This window comes from Coenobita brevimanus, chromosome 21 (genome assembly GCF_032717465.1).
Source record: "Coenobita brevimanus isolate Jiangsu-jjx chromosome 21, ASM3271746v2, whole genome shotgun sequence".
In the NCBI taxonomy this organism is placed as follows: Eukaryota; Metazoa; Arthropoda; class Malacostraca; order Decapoda; family Coenobitidae; genus Coenobita; species Coenobita brevimanus.
In genome coordinates this window covers 31,747,376-31,767,971 of record NC_136974.1, presented here as the reverse complement: position 1 = coordinate 31,767,971, position 20,596 = coordinate 31,747,376, and the positions used below count along the sequence as shown (strand labels likewise).

Here is a 20,596-nt window from a genome sequence, read left to right as displayed (position 1 = left end):
GAAATATGTGCAGCATGTGTGGTGGCGTGTGAGGTGAAGAGAAGACAGAGGGGGGTGCAAGGAACAGTGTGGTGGAATGAAGAGGTGAGACAGGCTGTGGCACAAAAGAAGAAAGCATACAATGAATGGATGAGAAATAGGGGCATGGAAGAAGTTGAGAGGCAGAAGAGAGAGTTATATGTAGAAAGGAAGAGAGAGGTGAAAAGATTAGTAAGAGAGAGTAAGAAGAGAGTGGATGAGGAATTTGGAAGGAATTTGAGTGTAAAGTGAAGGGACTGTAAGAAAATGTTCTGGAAAGAGGTGACTAGAGTAAGACAGGATGGCAGTGAAGTTAGCAGGGGAGTGAAAGATAAAAATGGTAGATTACTAGTGGAGAAGGGAGAAAAGGTGAGCAGAAGGAGAGAACACTTTAAGGAATTGTTGAACATAGAGAATGGAAGTAATGCGAGTATAAGTGGCCGGGGAATGGCTGGGAGAAGGAGGGAGGTGAGAAAACAGGAAGAAATCAGTTGGATGGAAGTTGTGGAAGTAATGAAGAAAGTCAAATAGGTGAAAGCCCTAGGAATTGATGGAGTGTGTGGTGAAATGCTGAAGCATGGGGGAAAGATAGTAGTAGAATGGATGTGGAAGATGTGCAGATTGGCCTGGGAGGAAGGTAGAGTCCTGGAGGATTGGAAGTCAAGTATAATTATTCCCATGTACAAAGGGAAAGGGGAAAAAGAAGTGTGTGGTAATCATAGGGGCATTTGTCTTCTTAGTGAAATAGGAAAAGTGTATGGTAGAATACTTATTGACAGAGTTAGGGAAAGAACAGAGGAATTAGTTGGAGAAGAACAGGGAGGCTTTAGGAAGGGAAGAGGTTGTGTAGATCAGATATTCATTCTTAAATCTTTAGTGGAAAAGTTTCTAGAGAAGGGAAAAAAGTTGTATGCAGCTTTCATGGATTTGGAGAAAGCGTATGACAGGGTGGATAGAGAAGGATTGTGGAAAGTATTAAGAATGTATGGAGTAGATGGGAAGTTGATGAATGCTGTGAAGAGTATGTATGATGGTGCTAAGGCTGCAGTGCATGTGGATGGTGAACTAAGTGAATTTTTCTCTTTGAAGGTTGGGTTGAGACAGGGATGTGTCATGTCTCCATGGCTGTTCAATCTGTACATGGATGGGGTAATAAAAAAAGGTACAAGGTAGGGCAGTGGATGTTGGAGTGGCCCTGGTGAGAGAGGGTGGTGTTTGGAAACTCCCTGTACTATTGTTTGCAGATGACACTGTGTTGTTAAGTGAAGACGAAGGGGAGCTGCAAGGCTTGGTGGATGAGTTTGGGAGAGTAAGAAACGGGATCTAAAGGTGAATGTAGAGAAGAGTAAAGTGATGGTCTTTGAGAGAGGTGAAGTCAATGAATGTACAGTGAGGTTGGATGGTGAGGAAGTGGAAAATGTGAGTAGGTTTAAGTACTTTGGTAGTGTGATGAGTAAGGATGGAAGTTTGGAGGGAGAAGTGCTTGAAAGGGTACAACAAGGAAGAAAGGTTGCTGGTTCCTTGAAAGCAGTGATAAGAAACAGGGAAGTGAGCATGGAAGTGAATAAGTTACTACATGATAGTATTGTGATACCAACTCTAACGTATGGAAGTGAAGCTTGGACGCTGTTGGAAGGACACAAGTCAAGAGTGAGAGCAGTGGATATGAGTTATTTGAGAGGAGCCTGTGGAGTCACATGGAGAGACAGGTGGACAATTGAGATATAAAGGAGCGTTGTTGTGTGGATGTGGATGTGATAGGAAGCATTAGCAGGAACACACTGATGTGGTTTGGCCATGTGGAGAGGATGGAGGGTGAGAGACTGATGAGGAGAGTGTATGTGAGTGAGGTGGAGGGGGGGAGAGGGAGGGGGAGGCCAAGGATGAAATGGAGGGATGGAGTGGAGAGGTATATGAGAGAGAGGTGTGTGAATTGGGAGCAGGGCAGTGAAATGGTGTGGGACAAGACGACGTGGAGGCGATTTGTTTGTGGCCACCCCGTACGGGATTGAGGCGTCTGGCAATAAATAGATAGGTAGATAGATAGATAGATAGATAGATAGATTATATATATATATATATATATATATATATCTATCTATAGCCCGACACCCTAATCCCGCAAAGGGTGGCCGCAGACAAAACGCCTCCAAGTCACTCTGTCACCCACCATTTGACTACTCTCCCCCCAACTCACCCCTCCCTCCCTCATATACCTCTCAACTCCATCCCTCCACCTCATCCTCGGTCTACCTCTCCCTCTCCCTCCCTCCACCTCACCTACATATATATATATATATATATATATATATATATATATATACAGTAATCACTCCAATATCCGACTTAATAGAGCCATAGGTAGGTCCAGATATTGGTTCTGTCCGGATATTGGGCCCCAGCTTATGGACTTGTACTTATGGACCTTAACTCAGAGAAACACCTATACAACTCCCTCTGGACATGCATAGCACCTATTTGAGACCCAAATCACACCAATAAGGCACATAAATGACTGAAATAAATGCAAAAGAAACATAAAATGAGGGTTTAGAAGTATGTTCATACATTAATAATCATTCTGGTACTTATGGACCCTAACCTAGCCTAACTCAGAAAAACACATTCCTACTGCACATGCATAGCTACTAACACCCTATTCACACCAATAAAGGACATTAAAGAGTGAAATGAGGTAAGTATAGTATGGAAAAAAGTACAGTATGAAACATTCTGCCTACTTACAGCAAGTCCCTGGCCACCTCGATGAATAACCGCCTCCTCTCGGACTCTGACAGTAAGAAGGATTTCCTGAAGTACTTGCAGTACACTGTTCCTGTAGTCTTGCACTGAACTTAGTCAATCACACACAGAAGTCCGTTCTATTCACAGTGGGCACTCTTGTCTAAATAATGCTCCATTGTAACTTACTAAGTGTTGCACTTTAACTTTTCCCATTCATATAATTTTCCAAAGCCAAAACAAACAAGTCTGTTTACGTTAATTTTTTTTTCTATTGAGTCTTTTCTCTCACAACTTTAAATCCTTAACACAACACACTGTTTTTTTTACTGCACAACACTCTAAATTCCCATGTGGTCTAGTGGAGAAGTTCTTGCTGTTTATTCACTGTTAGAGTCCGAGAGTATCACTGGCAGGCGACCTAGGGGTGCATCGCTGGGTCGTGGTGATGGCGTACCCACTGCAGACGACTCTGAAGACAGCCGCAAACTCACGTCGAGCGGTGACTCCACCGTGGCTGATGTGCTGGGCTGTGGCTCGGAGCATGAGGGCCTGTCTTGGAGAGGCAACTGAGTGGGGCCAGGGCTGGGCACAGCGGGGGTCACAGGCCTGAAAAAACTGTCAGTGGTTGATTGACGCAATGACCGACGATTCTGACGATTGATGATGCGCTGCCTGAAAGCATGCACTTCCTCCACGAGTCCCAATGGCCCCATCTCCCTGTCGCAGTCCGGGTGTTCCGGGTAGTGTAGGACAAACTCTAGATGTTCCCAGAATGCGCTCAACTTGGGGATGGCTGGAGTAGTGTCCTGCTGAGAGGAGTCCGCATCATCGTCGCCTTCAGCGTCGGAATCTTCAAGTTCGGTACTGACACCTGCAACCGAAGACGCGATCTCGATATCAGACAATGTCTGATAACGCAGGATCGCCCTCATCATTATCCAACCACTCACGAACATCGTCTACATCTACATCGTCGCCGTCCGTACGTAGCCGTGCATGGAAGTCATCCACGCCAAATCCTAGAAAATCGTACTCCACATCCGTTCCGAGAAGTAGACGAGACCAACCATTTTCCAGTCTTCACAGGGACTTCCTTCCATGCACTAGCCCAGTTGTACAGCCAGACTTGATGTTGTAGCAGCGAAGGTTTTCCAAAGTCCGCTTGCCTCATTTGTCCCATCCCTCCCTGCGCTCGTCCTCGTCCTCAAGAACAACCATCACCTTGTCCAGGAACTTCCGATGGTATAGGCGCTTTGTTGCCACGATCACTCCTTGGTTCTTTGGTTGGATGAGAGCAGTCGTATTAGGTGGCAGAAACATGCACCTAATACGGCCATTTTCAGCAACCAAGTCCTTGTCGCATGGGTGGGCAGGTGCATTGTCAAGGAGGAGGGCCTTTACCTGGTCGCACGGGATTCCCAGTGTCTTCGTCTGGTAATGGATGACTTCCTTGACGAAGTGACGGTGAAACCAGTCTTTGAAGATCACAGCTGTGAACCATGCCTTCAAAGAATGGTACCAGACAACAGGAAGGACATCCATCACCCCACGAAGGCACCGATGCTGCTTTGCGCGGCCAACAACAACGGGCTTAAGCCGGTGCATGCCGTTAGCACTGGCACAACACAAAGCAGATATCCGTTCCTTGGAAAGCTTGCGGCCAGGTACACGCTTCTCCATCTCCTCGGCTAGAGTGTTCGTTGGCAGCGAGCGATAGAATAGGCCAGTTTCATCAGCGTTGTAAACTTGACCGAGAGTTAGGCCCTCCCTGTCGATCAAGCCCTTCACCTTGTGCCGAAACTCGTCAACTCCATCCTCGTTAGCGTCCAATGCTTCGCCATGTGCTTTACGGTTGGTAAGGCCATGCCACAACTTGAATGCAAAGAGCCAACCCTCGGATGCCTTGAAGTCTAGGGCATCATGAAGCCTGGCGAACTCCTCAGCAGCAGCCTTCAGCTCCGTTCCACGTACCATCACACCAGCAGCACGTTGATGTCGATACCAAATCAACATGGATCGGTCGATTTCTGCAAACTTGAGGGTAAACATAACCTTCCTTTCCACATTGCATTTGCTTCTCGACGAGAAGTCAGCCATGTACTGCATGAGTTTGTCTCGGGATCTCTTGATATAGAACAAAGTAGACCGGGCCAGGTTAAACTCGCGGAGAATGCGGGAAGAAGACCACCCCGCATCTATCTCCAATATCTCCCATTTCTTCTCCAGAGTCAACACCACTCTCTTCCTTTTCTCAGGTGGCGGGACCATCATCACACACACTAAGAGGAGGCCCGAGAGCAGCAGGAGGCCCTGCAGCAGGTAAGGCACCACCACAAAAACGATCACGTGGGCAGCCATTACGAAGAGCGTGCACTTGTGGCGAGAGACAGACGGAAAGTGGGGAGGATGCAGCGGCGCTCTATCAGACGTCGGAGGAATGACGTGCCACAACAATGCTCTCCCACTCCGCGCGCGGCAAGTTCAAATTACGGGCGGGAAAAAATTGTTGTTTTTTTTTTTTTTTTTTTTTTTTTTTTTGGTTTTCAGACCATTTTGGGAATATTGGATCCCAGGACGATTATGTCCGGGTAGTGGGGATGTTCGGTTATTGGACGTCTGGATATTAGAGTGATTACTGACATATATATATATATATATATATATATATATATATATATATATATATATATGTACAGTATATATATATATATATATATATTATATTATATATATGACTTCTGGGCTTAGTAAGTGTGGCAGAGGCTCCTCAATCCTCCAGTTTGGCACTCTTCTTCAGAAGTCATCACTTTGTCAGTACCACCCACCATCTGTTTGGTAGCATGGTACAGTTGTTGTTTCAGGACTGATGTAATTTTGTTAGTAAGAGATTTGGTTTAAAGAAGTGTAGACCTTTCATCCAGAGTGTCCTAATTTCAGTAAAATAGTGTGCAGTAGTCTGGTGTTAGCCAGAACAAAATGAAAACATGTACAGAAAGGGGCTGAAGAGGCTAATGAACCTTATGTAATCGATAACCATTAGACACCTGAATATGGGTGATGTGATTTTGAGATTGTCCTTCTTGTTACTAGGCAATTTTTTTTTTTTTTCAATTTCAGAAGAGTCATTAGTAGTGAAGGAGTTTATTAAGGCTATTCATATCTCTTTTACTCTGAAAAGCCTGCATGAAGCACAATAAAATCATCTGTAGCAAGAATAAAATAAAAAACATTCTCAGGCTCAACAGGTTAATGTAAGTCCTAATCTTCTCACAGGATTCTGAAGTGGAGTCCCCCCTGGTTGAGTCAAGTTTGGTGGACCCCAGTGACCTGGTTAACCCTCCCTTCCCCCCAACAGCAGACCATTTCTCACCCTCCCTGCCCCGCCTCACCCTCGACGACACATTTGAGGCTGTCCCCACTGAAGGTTGGTCTGGTTATCAATGGAAATTTGATTTGGTTATCTGCTTCAGTCAGATGATGTAGTTTTTATAGTACAGAGAACTGTATTCTTGTTGCTTGTAGATAGTTTTATTCAGCTTCAGAGAACACTAAGGTGGTTATTGAAGGCTTTACTTAAGCTGTCAGTTGAAAAAGTGTCTTCAAGCTGAATCTGATCATTTAATAGTTGTAAGAATTAAAATATATATATATATATATATATATATATATATATATATATATATACAGTATATATATATATATATATATATATATATATATATATATATATATATATATATATATGTTATTGGATTCAAGGGATTAACTTCGAATAGCCAGGCCCCAGTGCTTCTGATCAGGTAATAAAGGGATGGATTATGGATGGATGCTTTGAATCAGCAAAGGTCAGGCACATTATGACCACAAGGGATAGTCCCCTCTAGTGGGAAGGAAGTAGAGGTCATAAGTATTGGTCAGTTAGTCATCATCATCATCATCATCATCATCATCATCATCATCATCATCATCATCCCAACCTCCTTTCCTACCTTAGGGCAGGGTGATATTTTTTAATTTTAACATAATCGCTGTTTCATTATTAAGTTGCTGATGAAATAACTTCCATCTTCACTCAGAGTTGCATATTTTTCATTATAATCTTTTTTAATCCCTCAGTCATGAACCAGGAGTCTGTCTTATTTGGCACTGTGTCACGAAAAAAGAAAAATAGTTACACACATCCTACACTTTCAGTAAAAACTTATTGTAGTTCATAAGTTGGCATTATTTTATATAATGGGGGGTTTTCTATCATGTAATCATAATCATTGTGTAGTCTATCACTTTTGCCACAGTAAGTAATTTCCTGTACAACCTGCATGCCAGTTTTCTTGCATGGTTGGCTTAGCGGTATTAATTAATGCATTCACTTTGCTGTGATTTTATTGCACTGTACTTGACCTATATTGTATGTAGAGTTTATTTGTTTTTTTGTTCGCACTGTGCACCAATGCTGATTGCATTACCTCTCTTTTTTCTACTGATTGTGAGTGCACAAAGAGGCACAAGAAAATGCTGCTAGTGGATAACATAACAAGTATATACAGTAGTAATATAATTGCTCCATGATAGCATGGAACTTTATTGAATAATATGTTTAAAGCATGATAGCTATATCCAATATGCATCATTTTGTCACTTTATGTATGTCATTAACATATCCAGACATCCCCAAGCCATTGGAAATGTTGGTAATAAAGCATGTTATTCTGTTCTTTGGTGTAGGAGAGTTGAATTAATATCAGCCAGTCTTGAGGAAGATAGTCAACCAGCATGACCAACTAGACCATTACATAATTCCTCTTAAAAATTAGTGATGAAATTGATTCAGCAATGGCTTTTCTTTTAATACCAGTATCTTTTACAGTGGGAGGAAGATATATAACTACTTGTATTGTTTTGTAAAATGAAAATAAATTTGGCAGGAGTGGATGGCTGGAAACCTCTTTCTTTGTGTTGGTATAGGGATGTGGCAACCCCACTGCCCCACACCTGTGTTCCCACCAGCCTCACATACCTGTATGGCACAGGAAGGGAGAGTGCACATGGAATATAAGCTGATTATTGTACCGAGGGAGATCAATGGGCCTAGCTCTAGACCCATATATGACCAAGAGATGGTGATGATGTTTCTAGTGATATTGTATGCATTTATATCAGTAGTCATGACTGCATGTATTACACACTTGGGCCATATTCTTGTCAACATAAGAGGCTTTCTAAGATCTAGTACCTCTGTCTTATCACTTTATTTTTGCATTTAGCACATTAATGCTTTATGCTGTTTATACAATCTGTACATGCATTAAAAAGACATAAAAACCATATAGGAACAGAGTAAAGTAAAATACATTGTATATATCATTCAAGATGAAGTACCAGAAAGCCTCTTAGACAGACAAAAAAGTAACCCTTTATCTGCAAGTAACCTCACTGCAAAGCCTGACCCACATAGCTTGTATTGCTCTGTAGATCTGGTGCCCAAACCTGGGACATGCCCTAGGCCACCCAATGATGTGTCCCTCCTAACGTGTGTGCCAAGCCAAGCGTGCATGTTTGACACCCACTGTGAAGGATCCAAGAAGTGCTGTTTCAACGGATGTGGTGCTGTCTGTGTGGAACCTCAGGGTGAGTCAGTCATCAGTATTCCTGTCAACTTCTGATGTGTATTGTTTAAGTTTCAGTGTACAATACCATGCTAAATGAATGGTAAGTAGACTTTTGGGGGACGGATGGTAATAAGTGTGGAAATATGATGGATGAATTTGCCTGAATGCTTACAGATAGAACTGAAATATGTAGCAGTTGAAAATAATATTTTAGGGAAGGCTGGAAAAGCATGAAAATGTGAGGGATGAGAGTAGAAAAATACTTAAATGTGGAAGTGAAATAAAGAGCAGGTGGAAAAAATATTTGGGGAGAGACGAAAAATATGTAGGGTAAGAGTGGAAGAATGCTTGCAGATGAAAGTGAAATGAGGACAAGTTGGAAAGAATTTGGAATGATGAGAGTAGAGTGGTGGTAAATATGAATGGTTAAGGTGGTGTGCAAAGAAGGAATATGTTGCCTGAAGATGTGACATTGACAAAAAGGTTGAATGGTATGAGGAGGCTGAAGCATAAGAAGGCAGCAGGTGTTAATGAAATACAGTTCTATACAGTGTATGCAGAGATGATAAAAGAGTGGAGTGATATGCATGTTGTAATAATGCCAGCAAGCATGGATGTGTTGAGCAATGCCAGTGGAGTAGACAGAAGCTGTGAGTGCTTTTGTACAAATGTAGGAAAGGTGGCATAAGTAATTTTTTTTTCACCTGACAAAACTGGGCCACTCCCACAACTTGAATATGAAGTTATGGTTGCATGAAATTTGATAGTTCTTAGTTATGAGGCTAAAATGAGTCTCCTTAGTTAAGAGTCAAACCAACTCTCCACTCTGACTGTATTGGGCATTAGCTAAGGTGAATAGGGTTATGGATCTTTGTCAGGCCAGAACAGACGTACTGTACTGTAGTACTTATTTAATGTACTGGTACTTTGCCCCAACAGAAACTCCAGCGTCCACCCAAGGCATGACAGTTCAGGCTCCAGTGTGTGAGGCTGATGGGTCGTACAGGCGAGAGCAGCGTGCAGGTGGTCTCACCTGGTGTGTTGATGATCGAGGCCGACCACTCCACCACACTCTCACTAGAGGCCATGTGCACTGTGGCAAGAATGGTTAGTACTTGCCTGTGAATTTAACCCCTTAACCCTTTCAGTCTGATGTCATATTTTTTGCTTTAATCAGTCCTTCTCCATGTAATTTTATTCAACCCAAGGAGGATCTCTCACAGTTTAAAACTTAATAAAGGCCATACTGAACCCCTCTAGTTGGAAAAGTCTGTCCAGCCTTACATGGCCTGTGAGGGTTTAGATTCAAGGAGTGATGGGTGTTTGTTGCCCAAATTGTCATCATAACAATCATCCCAACTCAGTTTCCTACCTAATGGGGTGAAACAGTATCCCAAAGCAAAGATATAGAGTGCATATACAGCAGTAGCAAAATTAACCACACAAGCATTCGCATACCATTCACACCTTCGAATTCCTTGCTCCACCTCACAAGGGAAAGCAGTTTGTAGACAAGATGTCAGTTTAGTACATGCTTCCATTTTCTTCCTCAGGCCAGAATTTCTTTTACCGTCATCTTCACTGTCATCATCATTGTTATTGTCAAAATCATCATTATCAGCATCAGCATCAACAAAATCATTATCCTTTTCCACTCACAAGTGGGATGGGGTGTGGTCTAGAGAGCAGATAAAAAGGAAAAAAAAAAAATGATAGTGTGAGAGCTAAGCAGTATCAAGCCCAATAAAATTTTCCACACACTCATTCACTGTCATTCAAGTCTCTGGCATCATGTCTGTACCTCACAGACACACCTTTCCACACATATGCACATCATAATCAGACAGAGTTTTCATTTTTTATGAAATTGATGAGGTGGAGGGATGGAGTTGAGAGGTATATGAGGGAGGGGGGGGTGAGTTGGGGGGAGGGGAGTCAAATGGTGGGTGACAGAGTGACTTGGAGGCGTTTTGTCTGCGGCCACCCTTTGCGGGATTAGGGCGTCGGGCTATAGATAGATAGATAGATAGAAATTAATATTTACATTCCTCCTCAGGCCAGATCTTAGAGCAGGTGTCGGTTGGCTTTGTGTGTCCACGAGGTGTAAGAGGGCAGGTGTGTCGCGGGGAGTGTCTCCGTGCCTCCTGCCCGGCCCACCCTGATGCCATATGTGTGACTGATCCTTGCAATGAATGCCGGGTGTCTTTCTACAGGTACAGTTGTTCAGGTTTTTATAATAATGCAATAAAACTATATGTGGTACTGCATAGTGAAAGTACATGTATTGGTATATTGTATCTGTATATCTTTAGTATTGTATGATGCAAAATACTTTCATAATAACATTGACATTTGTAGTGCGAGAGTATCGCCACATGCATTCTACATTTATCTTATCCTCCTTACTTAATTCAGAGGTACTAGACTTTAGTAGACTCTCATGGATATAATACCTGCTAGTGCCACAGTTCACTTCTTTTATGTGTAGGTTGAATAACAGGAACAATTAACAGATTGTTATGGACATGAATGACTTATTTCCTTTCCAGTGGACAGATTATAATGTATAAGGCAATGTTTTAGGATCATTAATGATTTATATTTGTGAGTTAACTCATATACTGTATCTTAATTCCTTAGTTATCTTCTTGCCACAAATAAGCATGACTGGTGCTCTCCCCAGTGCAAGCGGAGAGAAGGTGCACTGTGAAGGTCGGTGCTCTCAGCCACTGGCCAAGGGGATGTGTCGGGCCTCCTTCAAGCGCTACTTCTACAACACAACAGCTCAGGCATGTCAGGAGTTCATCTTTGGGGGCTGCCTTGGCAATGATAATAATTTTGGAACATTGGAAGAGTGTGAACAAGAGTGCCATAATCCAGGTGAGGCAATGAGGAGGAGTATGTTGCTTTTAAAGTCAGTGCAGAGGTGCCATAATCCAGGTGAGGCAATAAGGAGGAGTATGTTGATTTTAAAGTCAGTCTTACATACAGACATATAAGGTGCTATCCAAAATTTTCCGGGCTGGGATCACGACATCTAAACGAGTTGTAGTAATGCAGTAAGCCTCCAGGTGGCAGTACTAACATGCATTGTGAGTCAGTGTGCCACACGGCGCCGAGATAGATGGATGTGGGGATTATTGATGTTCGTTTGTTTGCTGTCATGCACATTATATCTGGCTATTTTCAAGATGGATATAAAAAAGGAACAGTGAATTTGCATAAGATTTTGTGTGAATCTCAAAAAAATGCAACAGAGACCCTGGCATTGATTCAGCAAGTGTTTGGTGAGCAATCTCTTGGGCGGACAACCTCACCAAGAACCAAAAAGGCCTGGTGAAAAGCAGTGTCAAGAGCATGCTGATCATTTTCTTTGACGTCAAGGGAATTGTGCACAAAGAGTTCATCCCTGCAGGCAAAACTGTCAGTTCCAGCTTCAACTGTGATGTTTTGTGGCAACTGCATGAAGATGTGAGAAGGCGATATCCTGGCCTTTTGCTAGACAACACCTGGCTGCTTCACCAGGACAATGCCCTGGCTCACAGTGCATTCAACACCTAGCAGTTTTTGGCCAAGGACAACATGGCTGTCATCCCTCCCCCGCACCAAACTCACCAGATTTGTCTCCCTTTGACTTCTTTATGTTTCCAAAAATGAAGATCAAGCTGAAAGGGCGTTGTCTTGATATCATTGAGGGCATCCCAAAGGAATAGCCTGCAGCGCTTGACACTCGTTGAAAAGGACTTCCAGGGAGCGTTCCAGCAATGGAGGAAGAGCTGGGACTGGTGTATCAATGTGCAAGGGAACTACTTCGAGGGTAATGGCAGGCAGTTGGAGCTTTAATGAGTTTTCAGTAAAATATAGCATTAGTGTGGAAAATTTTGGATAGCACATCGTAAAAATTATGCCACGCTTACACTTAAGAAATCTCCATATTGAGAATGGCTGTGGTACAGCTGATGTTGTCTGTGGACTGGAAGGTAAACTAAGACCCAAAACCAGCTAAATTGTCTCAGTAGTTGCTGAAAACTTTTATTCAAATATATTAATAAACTATAGTCTACGGTGTAGTTTTACATTCAGGCTACCGCAGCAAAGTTTAGCACAGTATATTGCAAGCACATTCCCTTGAAATTTTAGAACCTTTAAATCATCCCAGAGATCCCTCAACTTTTGAAATAGTCTAGTAACCATATAAACTCCCCAGATATCTGCAGTCAGCCAGTAGAGGCCGGTGTATGCTCAGGTGGAGAAGCGCGCTGGTACTACAACACCGAGACCAGGAAGTGTGAGCCTTTCCTCTACAGTGGCTGTGGTGGTAATGGCAACAACTTCAGAAGCAAGAGCCAGTGTGAAGCCAGATGTCCTAGTCAGTATACAGTACTTTGTTTTTGTTGTGTTATTCATGTTCTTCAGCCTTGGGCCCCTGTCCTGGTGCTGTAAAAGATTGGATGGTGTGGATGGATGAATGACTTAATAAGTATTAGATACTTATTTCATTAAAGCTGAAATTTAACAGTATATTGACTTGTAAGAACTTTGCTAAACTGTTGATGCATTCATATCACCAGTGTCAGGAGTGAAAAAGTAGTTTTCGCCTGGTAAGACAGAACAGTATAGAAAATATGATATAGCAGTTACCCAGGCATATTTTTATCTATGCCACTCCCTATGTGTGTGTGTGTGTGTGTGTTTGTGTGTGTGCATGTATTTGTTTTTGAGGAGGGAGGGAGCAGTCAAGAGAGTAAGACATCAAATGTAATGATCATTTACTATTTTATTACTTCTCTACTGCTGTACATCATCCACCAGAATGAAGGGAGCGTGAACATTAAAAGGTGTCTTAGGTTACATTAGCTTTCTTTATATAAACTAGGCATCAGAGGTGGAATCAGGATTTTAGGGGCAAGAATGACGTGAATCAGTGTCTGGCTGATTTCTTGGACAAGCTGGTGGTAGTTTTTTTTTTTTTTTTTTTTTTCATGCTTCCCAGACTTGGTGCTGTGTCCATACTGGTCTGCTAGCAGCATGGAACCTGAGCCATGTTCCAGGTCAGAGGCTTGCCATAGCCGCATCTGTCTGGGCCACCCATCTGCCATCTGCCAGGTGGACCCCTGCACCTGCACACCCATGTTTGTTGATGAACTTGCACGACCCGTCACTTGCCTTTCGCCCACTGACCCACCCAAGACTCGCCTCTCATTCACTTTTGAGGAAGTAAGTGGTTGCTTTTTCATGGTTATTGCATTTGAAGTAAAATTTTCTCAACTCTTCAGAAAGTGTTGAGTTCTCATATATGTATCTATCCAAAAAGCTATTTTGTAGTACTGTATTCTCATATATGAATTCATATAGCAATTTATAATCTGGATGTACGGTGTGTACCGAAGCAATGAAAGTTATGCATACTGTTATTGGTGATTATTTTTCAAATAAACTACAGTAATACTACTACAATGACTGTACACTAGCCCTTCAGTTAAGAAACTTACTCAAAATGGAGTGGATAGCTGTTAGTATATGATTTTGAATAACATGCAGGAAAAACATGAAGCTGCAGTGTGTAAGAGAGAGTGGTATGATATCTGTATAGCTAGGATATTATTATCATGTTCAAAACCTAATGAGATGTACTAATATGCAAACTATATGCCAAAGACATGGCTTAATGATAGTTTACAGTAGTTAAATATACGCATTTCTAAAAAGAACAGGTAAATGCATTTGCTGCTTTGGCCTGACCTTAACCTGCCATTTTGTTAAGGAGTCAAGCACTAGTGACGGAAACCAGGATTCCCCTCTAAACCTGAACACTGGGACCCGTGAGGACTCCCAGGATGCCCGGGACACACCAGCATCAGGTCCTGTTACAATATATCTGGAAGGGGAGCCAACACTAACCCGCTGTCAGCTCCTGCAGCAGCATCTTCAGGAGAACAATTCGCTGCGATACATAGCCCAGTGTGATGAAGCAGGCCGTTTTGTGCCAACCCAATGCTACCAGGTGTCTTCAGAGCAACTCAATGAGGAACCAAAGTGCTGGTGTGTAGATGAGACTGGACACAAAACACAGCCCACCGTATACTTCACACGGGGCGAGAGGGAGTGTGGTGAGTATTAGTTTGTTCCATAACCTACTTTAGGTGGGAAAGGGAAGTTGGGATGGTGGTGATTATATAGTAATGATATACTGTATTATCACTTTTCTGATACTGTACTTTTCTTTTCATTCTTGTGACCCCCAGTTGTTTTTATTAACCATGAAAGAGACTTTATGAACTGGAAGAGTTAGATACAGCCTCCATTAACCCTTTCAGTACTAGAGTCCTCCCTAACTTGAGTAATATCAGTCAGTGACAGCAAGAATTTCATTAAAAAAAAAGGTCACTGGATTGAAAGTTTAAGATAAAAGGTGATGTATGTACAGATAGTTGTTACTAAGAGTCAGGGATGTCATCCATACTATCACAACTTTTTCCATACAGCGGGTACTGTAAGTTGGGGGAAACTGCCCAATTAACTTTATCGGTAGCAGAGGGGATTAATATAAAATTTTTCCATAATAATCATGAACCTAATGGAAAAAAAATGAATGATAAAAGAGATTGCATACAAGGAGAACTTAGGCCACCATAAATGGAGCCTTAACCAAACCCTTTGGCTCTCAGACTCAGTGGCAGTGGAATCGGTGGTGGTGACACTTGGGTTCCGAGGGCGGGAGGCTGGTGTGAAGCATCTCGGAAAAGCCAAGGGCAAGGAGATCCGTGAGCAGGTCAGGACTGAGGATTGTATTCTGAGTGGCATAGAAGGTTTCATAACATCTCTTCCTTTGTGATTCATTTTCCATATTTTACACTGATAACTTCTTGTATGATGCTTTTCTGGCACCTCTTCTTAGCAATTTATTTTCCATGGTGCATATTAAAACTCTTATATGTTAGCGATATCACTTTGATAATATATTACATCAGTACCATACAAGAGACTATTAACATGCCAGATACAAAAATAAAATGGTAAGGATTAAGTGCAAAGGAACTTCCATAGCCAACAGGAATACAGACCTAAGTGGCATTGGTTTTGTAGAACATCTTCCCTGTAACAATTGACGAGGAAAAACAGTGGTGTTCTAAAAAGCATTGGAGGTTTCTTAGCAGTTTATTTTAGGAGAGTACCATATTTTGAGTGATGTAAAAGGCTTTGTAGCATCTCTTCCTTGTGAATCTATTAGGGGAGAGGGCCATATTCAGAGTGACATAGGAGGTCTTGTGGCATCTCTTCCTTCGCAGTTTATTATGACAGCCAAATTCAGAGTTGCATAGGAGACCTCATACCACTCCTTTCTTAGCAGTTTATTAAGACAGAGGACCATATTCTCATTGGCATAGGAGGTTTGGGAGCATCTCTTTCTCAGCAGTTTATTAGGGAAGAGGGCCATATTCATAGTGGCATCAGAGGTTTTACAGCACTCCTCCATTAGTGATTCAGTAGCAGAATAAAGCTGAGGCAAAAATAAAGCAGGAAGCAGTAATAAAGCAGAAAAAAAGACATCTTCAGCTTCAAAGGGTTTACTCTGTCTCATCTCTGACAGGTGAATAAACTCCTGAAGCAAATGACGGCAGAAACTTTGGAGAATGAAGTGGGGGTGATCGACCTTCCCGACCTCACTCAAGTCAAATTCACTCTCCTGGGCCAAAACAAGATCGACGTAGCATACCAGTTGGAAGAGAAGGTAAGAAGGGTGATATAGTCAAGTAGGTGAGGTGAGAGATGTATGGAATCCAGTATCATCATCATCATCATCATCATCATCATCATCATCGTCGTCATCATCGGTCTTAAGTGGAGTGGGTAGGATCCATTTATAGGGGAAAAAAATAGAAGGAAGAACTTCCAGCACTGCCCTGTGAAATGGGCCATATACCCATTCAAGTGTTCAGAATTCATTACTTCATAGTTATGCGATCTACATGAAATGTACATCAAATGATGTTGTTCTGTCAGTGCAGATAAAATAGAGATTATTTCATCCATCCATCCATCATCCAACCCTACATTGCCCCATGCGAAGCGTAGGAGCCCGGGGCTAGGCAGTTGGTCTCGACGTTTAAGATGAGAGTGACCAGCCTCACTCATCCCTGAGTGGCATTACATGAGCAATCAACCCCAACCATTCCTTGGATATAAATCTTCACTGGCTCAATCCAACTGGAGAGCAATAATTATCCACTAAACCACCAGGTGCCAAAATTTGGTTATATGGTTACCACCCAGCATAGTAAATGGTTTCCTGGTGTACAGGAAACCATTTGGCTTCTCACTCAGTGTAGAGTCACCCACAGGCAGAAGGAAAAGGAAAGAATAAAGGAAAGAAAGACAGAAGAGGGAGTGTAAAGTCACCTGGATGCAGAAGGACAAGGAAAGAACGAAGGAAAGTAAGACAGAAGAGGATGGAAGGAAAGAAGGATGGAAGAGAGGAAAGGGCAGACACCCGAGAGCAGCACTACATCGAGTGAGTTGATGGTGAGCACCCCCTCCTTCATTTCATCAACTACTATTTAAAAGAGATATACTCCCCTTATCGCGTACTGCATCACATACTGTTTGCTTCTCACTTTAATTTCTGTATTTCCCACTTCATCACCTTTCAGTCTTATCAACCTACTGCATTCCCCTCCAGCCAAATTCCAAATAATATGTGAGAATAAAGCACTAAAGCAATTTTAAGACTAACTTGTAAATTGCTGCAAGGAAAAATTGGACTGTAGAGTGTCAGCTTCTTTTTTATACTGTAAGAAGAGAGGAGAAGAACAGGGAGGCTTTAGGAAGGGAAGAGGTTGTGTAGATCAGATATTCATTCTTAGATCTTTAGTGGAAAAGTTTCTAGAGAAGGGAAAGAAGTTGTATGCAGCTTTCATGGATTTGGAGAAAGCATATGACAGGGTGGATAGACAAGGATTGTGGAAAGTGTTAAGAATATATGGAGTAGATGGGAAGTTGTTGAATGCTGTGAAGAGTATGTATGATGGTGAGAAGGCTGCAGTGCGTGTGGATGGTGAACTAAGTGAATTTTTCTCTTTGAAAGTTGGTTTGAAACAGGGATGTGTCATGTCTCCATGGTTGTTCAATCTGTACCTGGATGGGGTAATAAAAGAGGTACAAGGTAGGGTAGTGGATGTTGGAGTGGCCCTGGTGAGAGAGGATAGTGTTTGGAAACTCCCTGTACTGTTGTTTGCAGATGATACTGTGTTGTTGAGTGAAGACGAAGGGGAGCTGCAAGGCTTGGTGGATGAGTTTGGGAGAGTGTGTAAGAAACGGAATCTAAAGGTGAATGTAGGGAAGAGTAAAGTGATGGTCTTTGAGAGAGGTGAAGTCAGTGAATGTATAGCGAGGTTGGATGGTGAGGAATTGGAAAATGTGAGTACGTTTAAGTACTTGGGTAGTGTGATGAGTAAGGATGGAGGTTTGGAGGGTAAAGTGCTTGAAAGGGTACAGCAGGGAAGAAAGGTTGCTGGTTCTTTGAAAGCAGTGATAAGAAACAGGGAAGTGAGCATGGAAGTGAAAAAGTTACTACATGACAGTATTGTGATCCCAACTCTAACGTACGGAAGTGAAGCTTGGACATTGTTGGAAGGACACAAGTCAAGAATGAGAGCAGTGGAAATGAGTTATTTAAGAGGAGCCTGTGGAGTCACATGGAGAGACAGGCTGACGAATGTGGATATAAAGGAGCGTTGTGGTGTTGATGTGGATGTGATAGGAAGCGTTATGAGGAACACACTGAGGTGGTTTGGCCATGTGGAGAGGATGGAGGGTGAAAGACTGACGAAGAGAGTGTATGTGAGTGAGGTGGAGGGGGGAAGAGGGAGGGGGAGGCCGAGGATGAGATGGAGGGATGGGGTGGAGAGGTATATGAGAGAGGGGTGTGTGAGTTGGGAGCAGGGTAGTGAAATGGCGGGGGACAGGGCGACTTGGAGGCGATTTGTTTGTGGCCACCCCAAACGGGATTGAGGCGTCTGGCAATAGATAGATAGAATTTTTAAAAATGAGTAAATCCTCATTATTTGCTGCATTTTCTTATGTTGTGTTTTTGCAGTCAGGTCCATAGTAAATAACAAAACAGTTACTTTTTATAATTCCACTGAATGCTGAATCACCCATTTCTCCCAGTTGATTGCCAGCAGACATGCATGCAGTATAAGGACATTATAAGGGATGTAGGCAGGTCATCTGTCCTTAAATATTGTATACAGGACTACAGAGTCCAAACCTTGGGCCCCTCCTCAAAGGGGTAGTACTGTATATAATTTTTGTTTGTCTCACTAACTCTAATGATGTCTCTCTCCATGTAGGTGAAGCGTGGAGAGCTAGCATTGGAGGTGAATGAAGAGCGTGTGCCAGCAGACCTGCGTGCCTCCTGGTTCCACCACCAGGTTTCCGAGCCACGATGGGATACCCCGCCAGCAGCCCTGGGCTCAGGCCGGCGAGAGGTGGTCAGCCCCGCCCTCACTCTGGAGCCGCCCTTCCTGGCAGCCACGGTCATATTCACTGTAGTGGCGGCCATGTTGATGTGTGGCTTGGTGGTGGCTGCAGTCCTGTACCGGAGACATAAGACTGGACAGTATCCTAAGGTCATTGTCTGCTTGATAATTTTCCCATTCTAGTTTACTGTCCTAGAAAGTGTTAGGAGCAATACCGTGAGATGGTTTGACCATCTGGAGCCAGTGAAGAGTGACCCATTGACTAAGACGAGTGTCTGTGACTGAAGTGGAGGGAGATGGGGGTGAAGAAGATTGAGGATGGAGTGGAAGGGGAGAGGGAGACTGAGGATGGGATGGAGGGGGAGAGCGAGACTGAGGATGCTGTGTTGAGGGAGAGAGGGTGAGAAGGAGATTGAGGATGCGGTGGAGGGAGAAAGGGGAAGAAGGAGACTGACAATGAGGTGGAGGGAGAGGATGGAGATGTGCAGTACTTTATATGAATTAGGGTGATGTGAGATGGAGGGAGGGCAGCATGATAGTGGAGGATAAGGTGTGCATTTTTCATGCACTAAGCTTACTAGAGGTGTTCCAAGACTATCCCATGGATGGAGTAAAATAGTGTCTGGAAAACTAAGAAAGAGACGGCACAAAGGAGGGAGATCAACAGAATGCCAAAATGCTCAGTGGAACTGTTACTAAACAGTGAGTGACTAGCCAATCATGTTCTTCAGGAAGTACTGTAATATAATGCTGATTGGTAACCTTATAACTAAACCCTGAAGTAGGGAAGAAAAAATATTGCTCCCAAGATCTGTGTGGCCCTGTTGATAAAAAGGGTTGGGATGATAGGGATTAGGGTTCCTTCACCTTCTTTCCTTTCTTTTGGCAAAGGTACAGAAGAATCTTTTTAAAAAATTACTTTTCATTTTCTGCCTCCACAGGGTCCACGAGGCTCAATGCAATCCTTGGCATTCAGCGATGCATCACTGGATCGTTGTTCATCTGCTTCCTGTGCCCGGCCTCCTCGCCTCCAGCACCCACCTGCTCGTCACCCCACTGTTACTACTGTGGAGAATGAGTACAGGAGTGGCCGACATTAGAGCCCTGCCACATCATTGTGTGAAACTACTTCCAGACTAATGCATTCATGGTGACATGGAAGAGCTACTGTGCCAGTATTCCATCAGAGATTGTTGGGGTACAACAGAGGTCAGTTATGGCACATCGGACATTCTTCGTGACTAATTAATGCTAGTTGCCGTGCAGAAGACTGTAATGATTATAAATGTGACTAGCATGTTGAATACAAGGTTGCATTGTTAAAGTTAGCATGTAGAACATCGAACATAACTATTTTGTTGAGTGTAGATGTGCATCTAGGTGAAGTATGTATTCAGTAGCATGGTTACACACAGACTCAAAATTAGGAAAAATGTGTACAGCACATACATATGCTGGCACAGTAATGATCTTTTTGTCAGTGGAGTTGTCTAATCTTGTATGTACATAGAAAAGTAGAATCCTGACAGCAATAAAATTTTTCAGGATTATTCTTTTGCATAATATTATTCAGCAGTGCTACACAGGACATATTCAAACATAAGACTACTTTTGCTGCAGTAATGCCCATCATCACATCTACAAAAAAGTTCATTGATGATTTAGTTTGGGGAGCATTTCATGACATTAACTGGGGAGTACAGTATTGAAAATGAACATAAAAACACTAGCAGTTTCATTGAA

At 42.7% G+C, this 20,596-nt stretch overlaps 1 protein-coding gene across 1 annotated transcript in view; it reads left to right on the top strand.

Moving 5' to 3' along the window:
* The window catches only part of LOC145392142 (uncharacterized), a 172,966-nt gene extending 153,013 nt beyond the window's left edge, over positions 1 to 19,953 (top strand). The window contains 13 exon segments of the mRNA XM_080266593.1: positions 6,037 to 6,187; positions 8,236 to 8,391; positions 9,312 to 9,479; positions 10,429 to 10,585; positions 11,056 to 11,252; positions 12,580 to 12,741; positions 13,366 to 13,589; positions 14,137 to 14,482; positions 15,041 to 15,144; positions 15,964 to 16,104; positions 18,725 to 18,902; positions 18,905 to 18,993; positions 19,795 to 19,953. Coding sequence (XP_080122719.1) covers positions 6,037 to 6,187; positions 8,236 to 8,391; positions 9,312 to 9,479; positions 10,429 to 10,585; positions 11,056 to 11,252; positions 12,580 to 12,741; positions 13,366 to 13,589; positions 14,137 to 14,482; positions 15,041 to 15,144; positions 15,964 to 16,104; positions 18,725 to 18,902; positions 18,905 to 18,993; positions 19,795 to 19,953 — 2,232 coding nt within the window.
* The last annotated feature ends 643 nt before the right edge of the window (positions 19,954 to 20,596 follow it).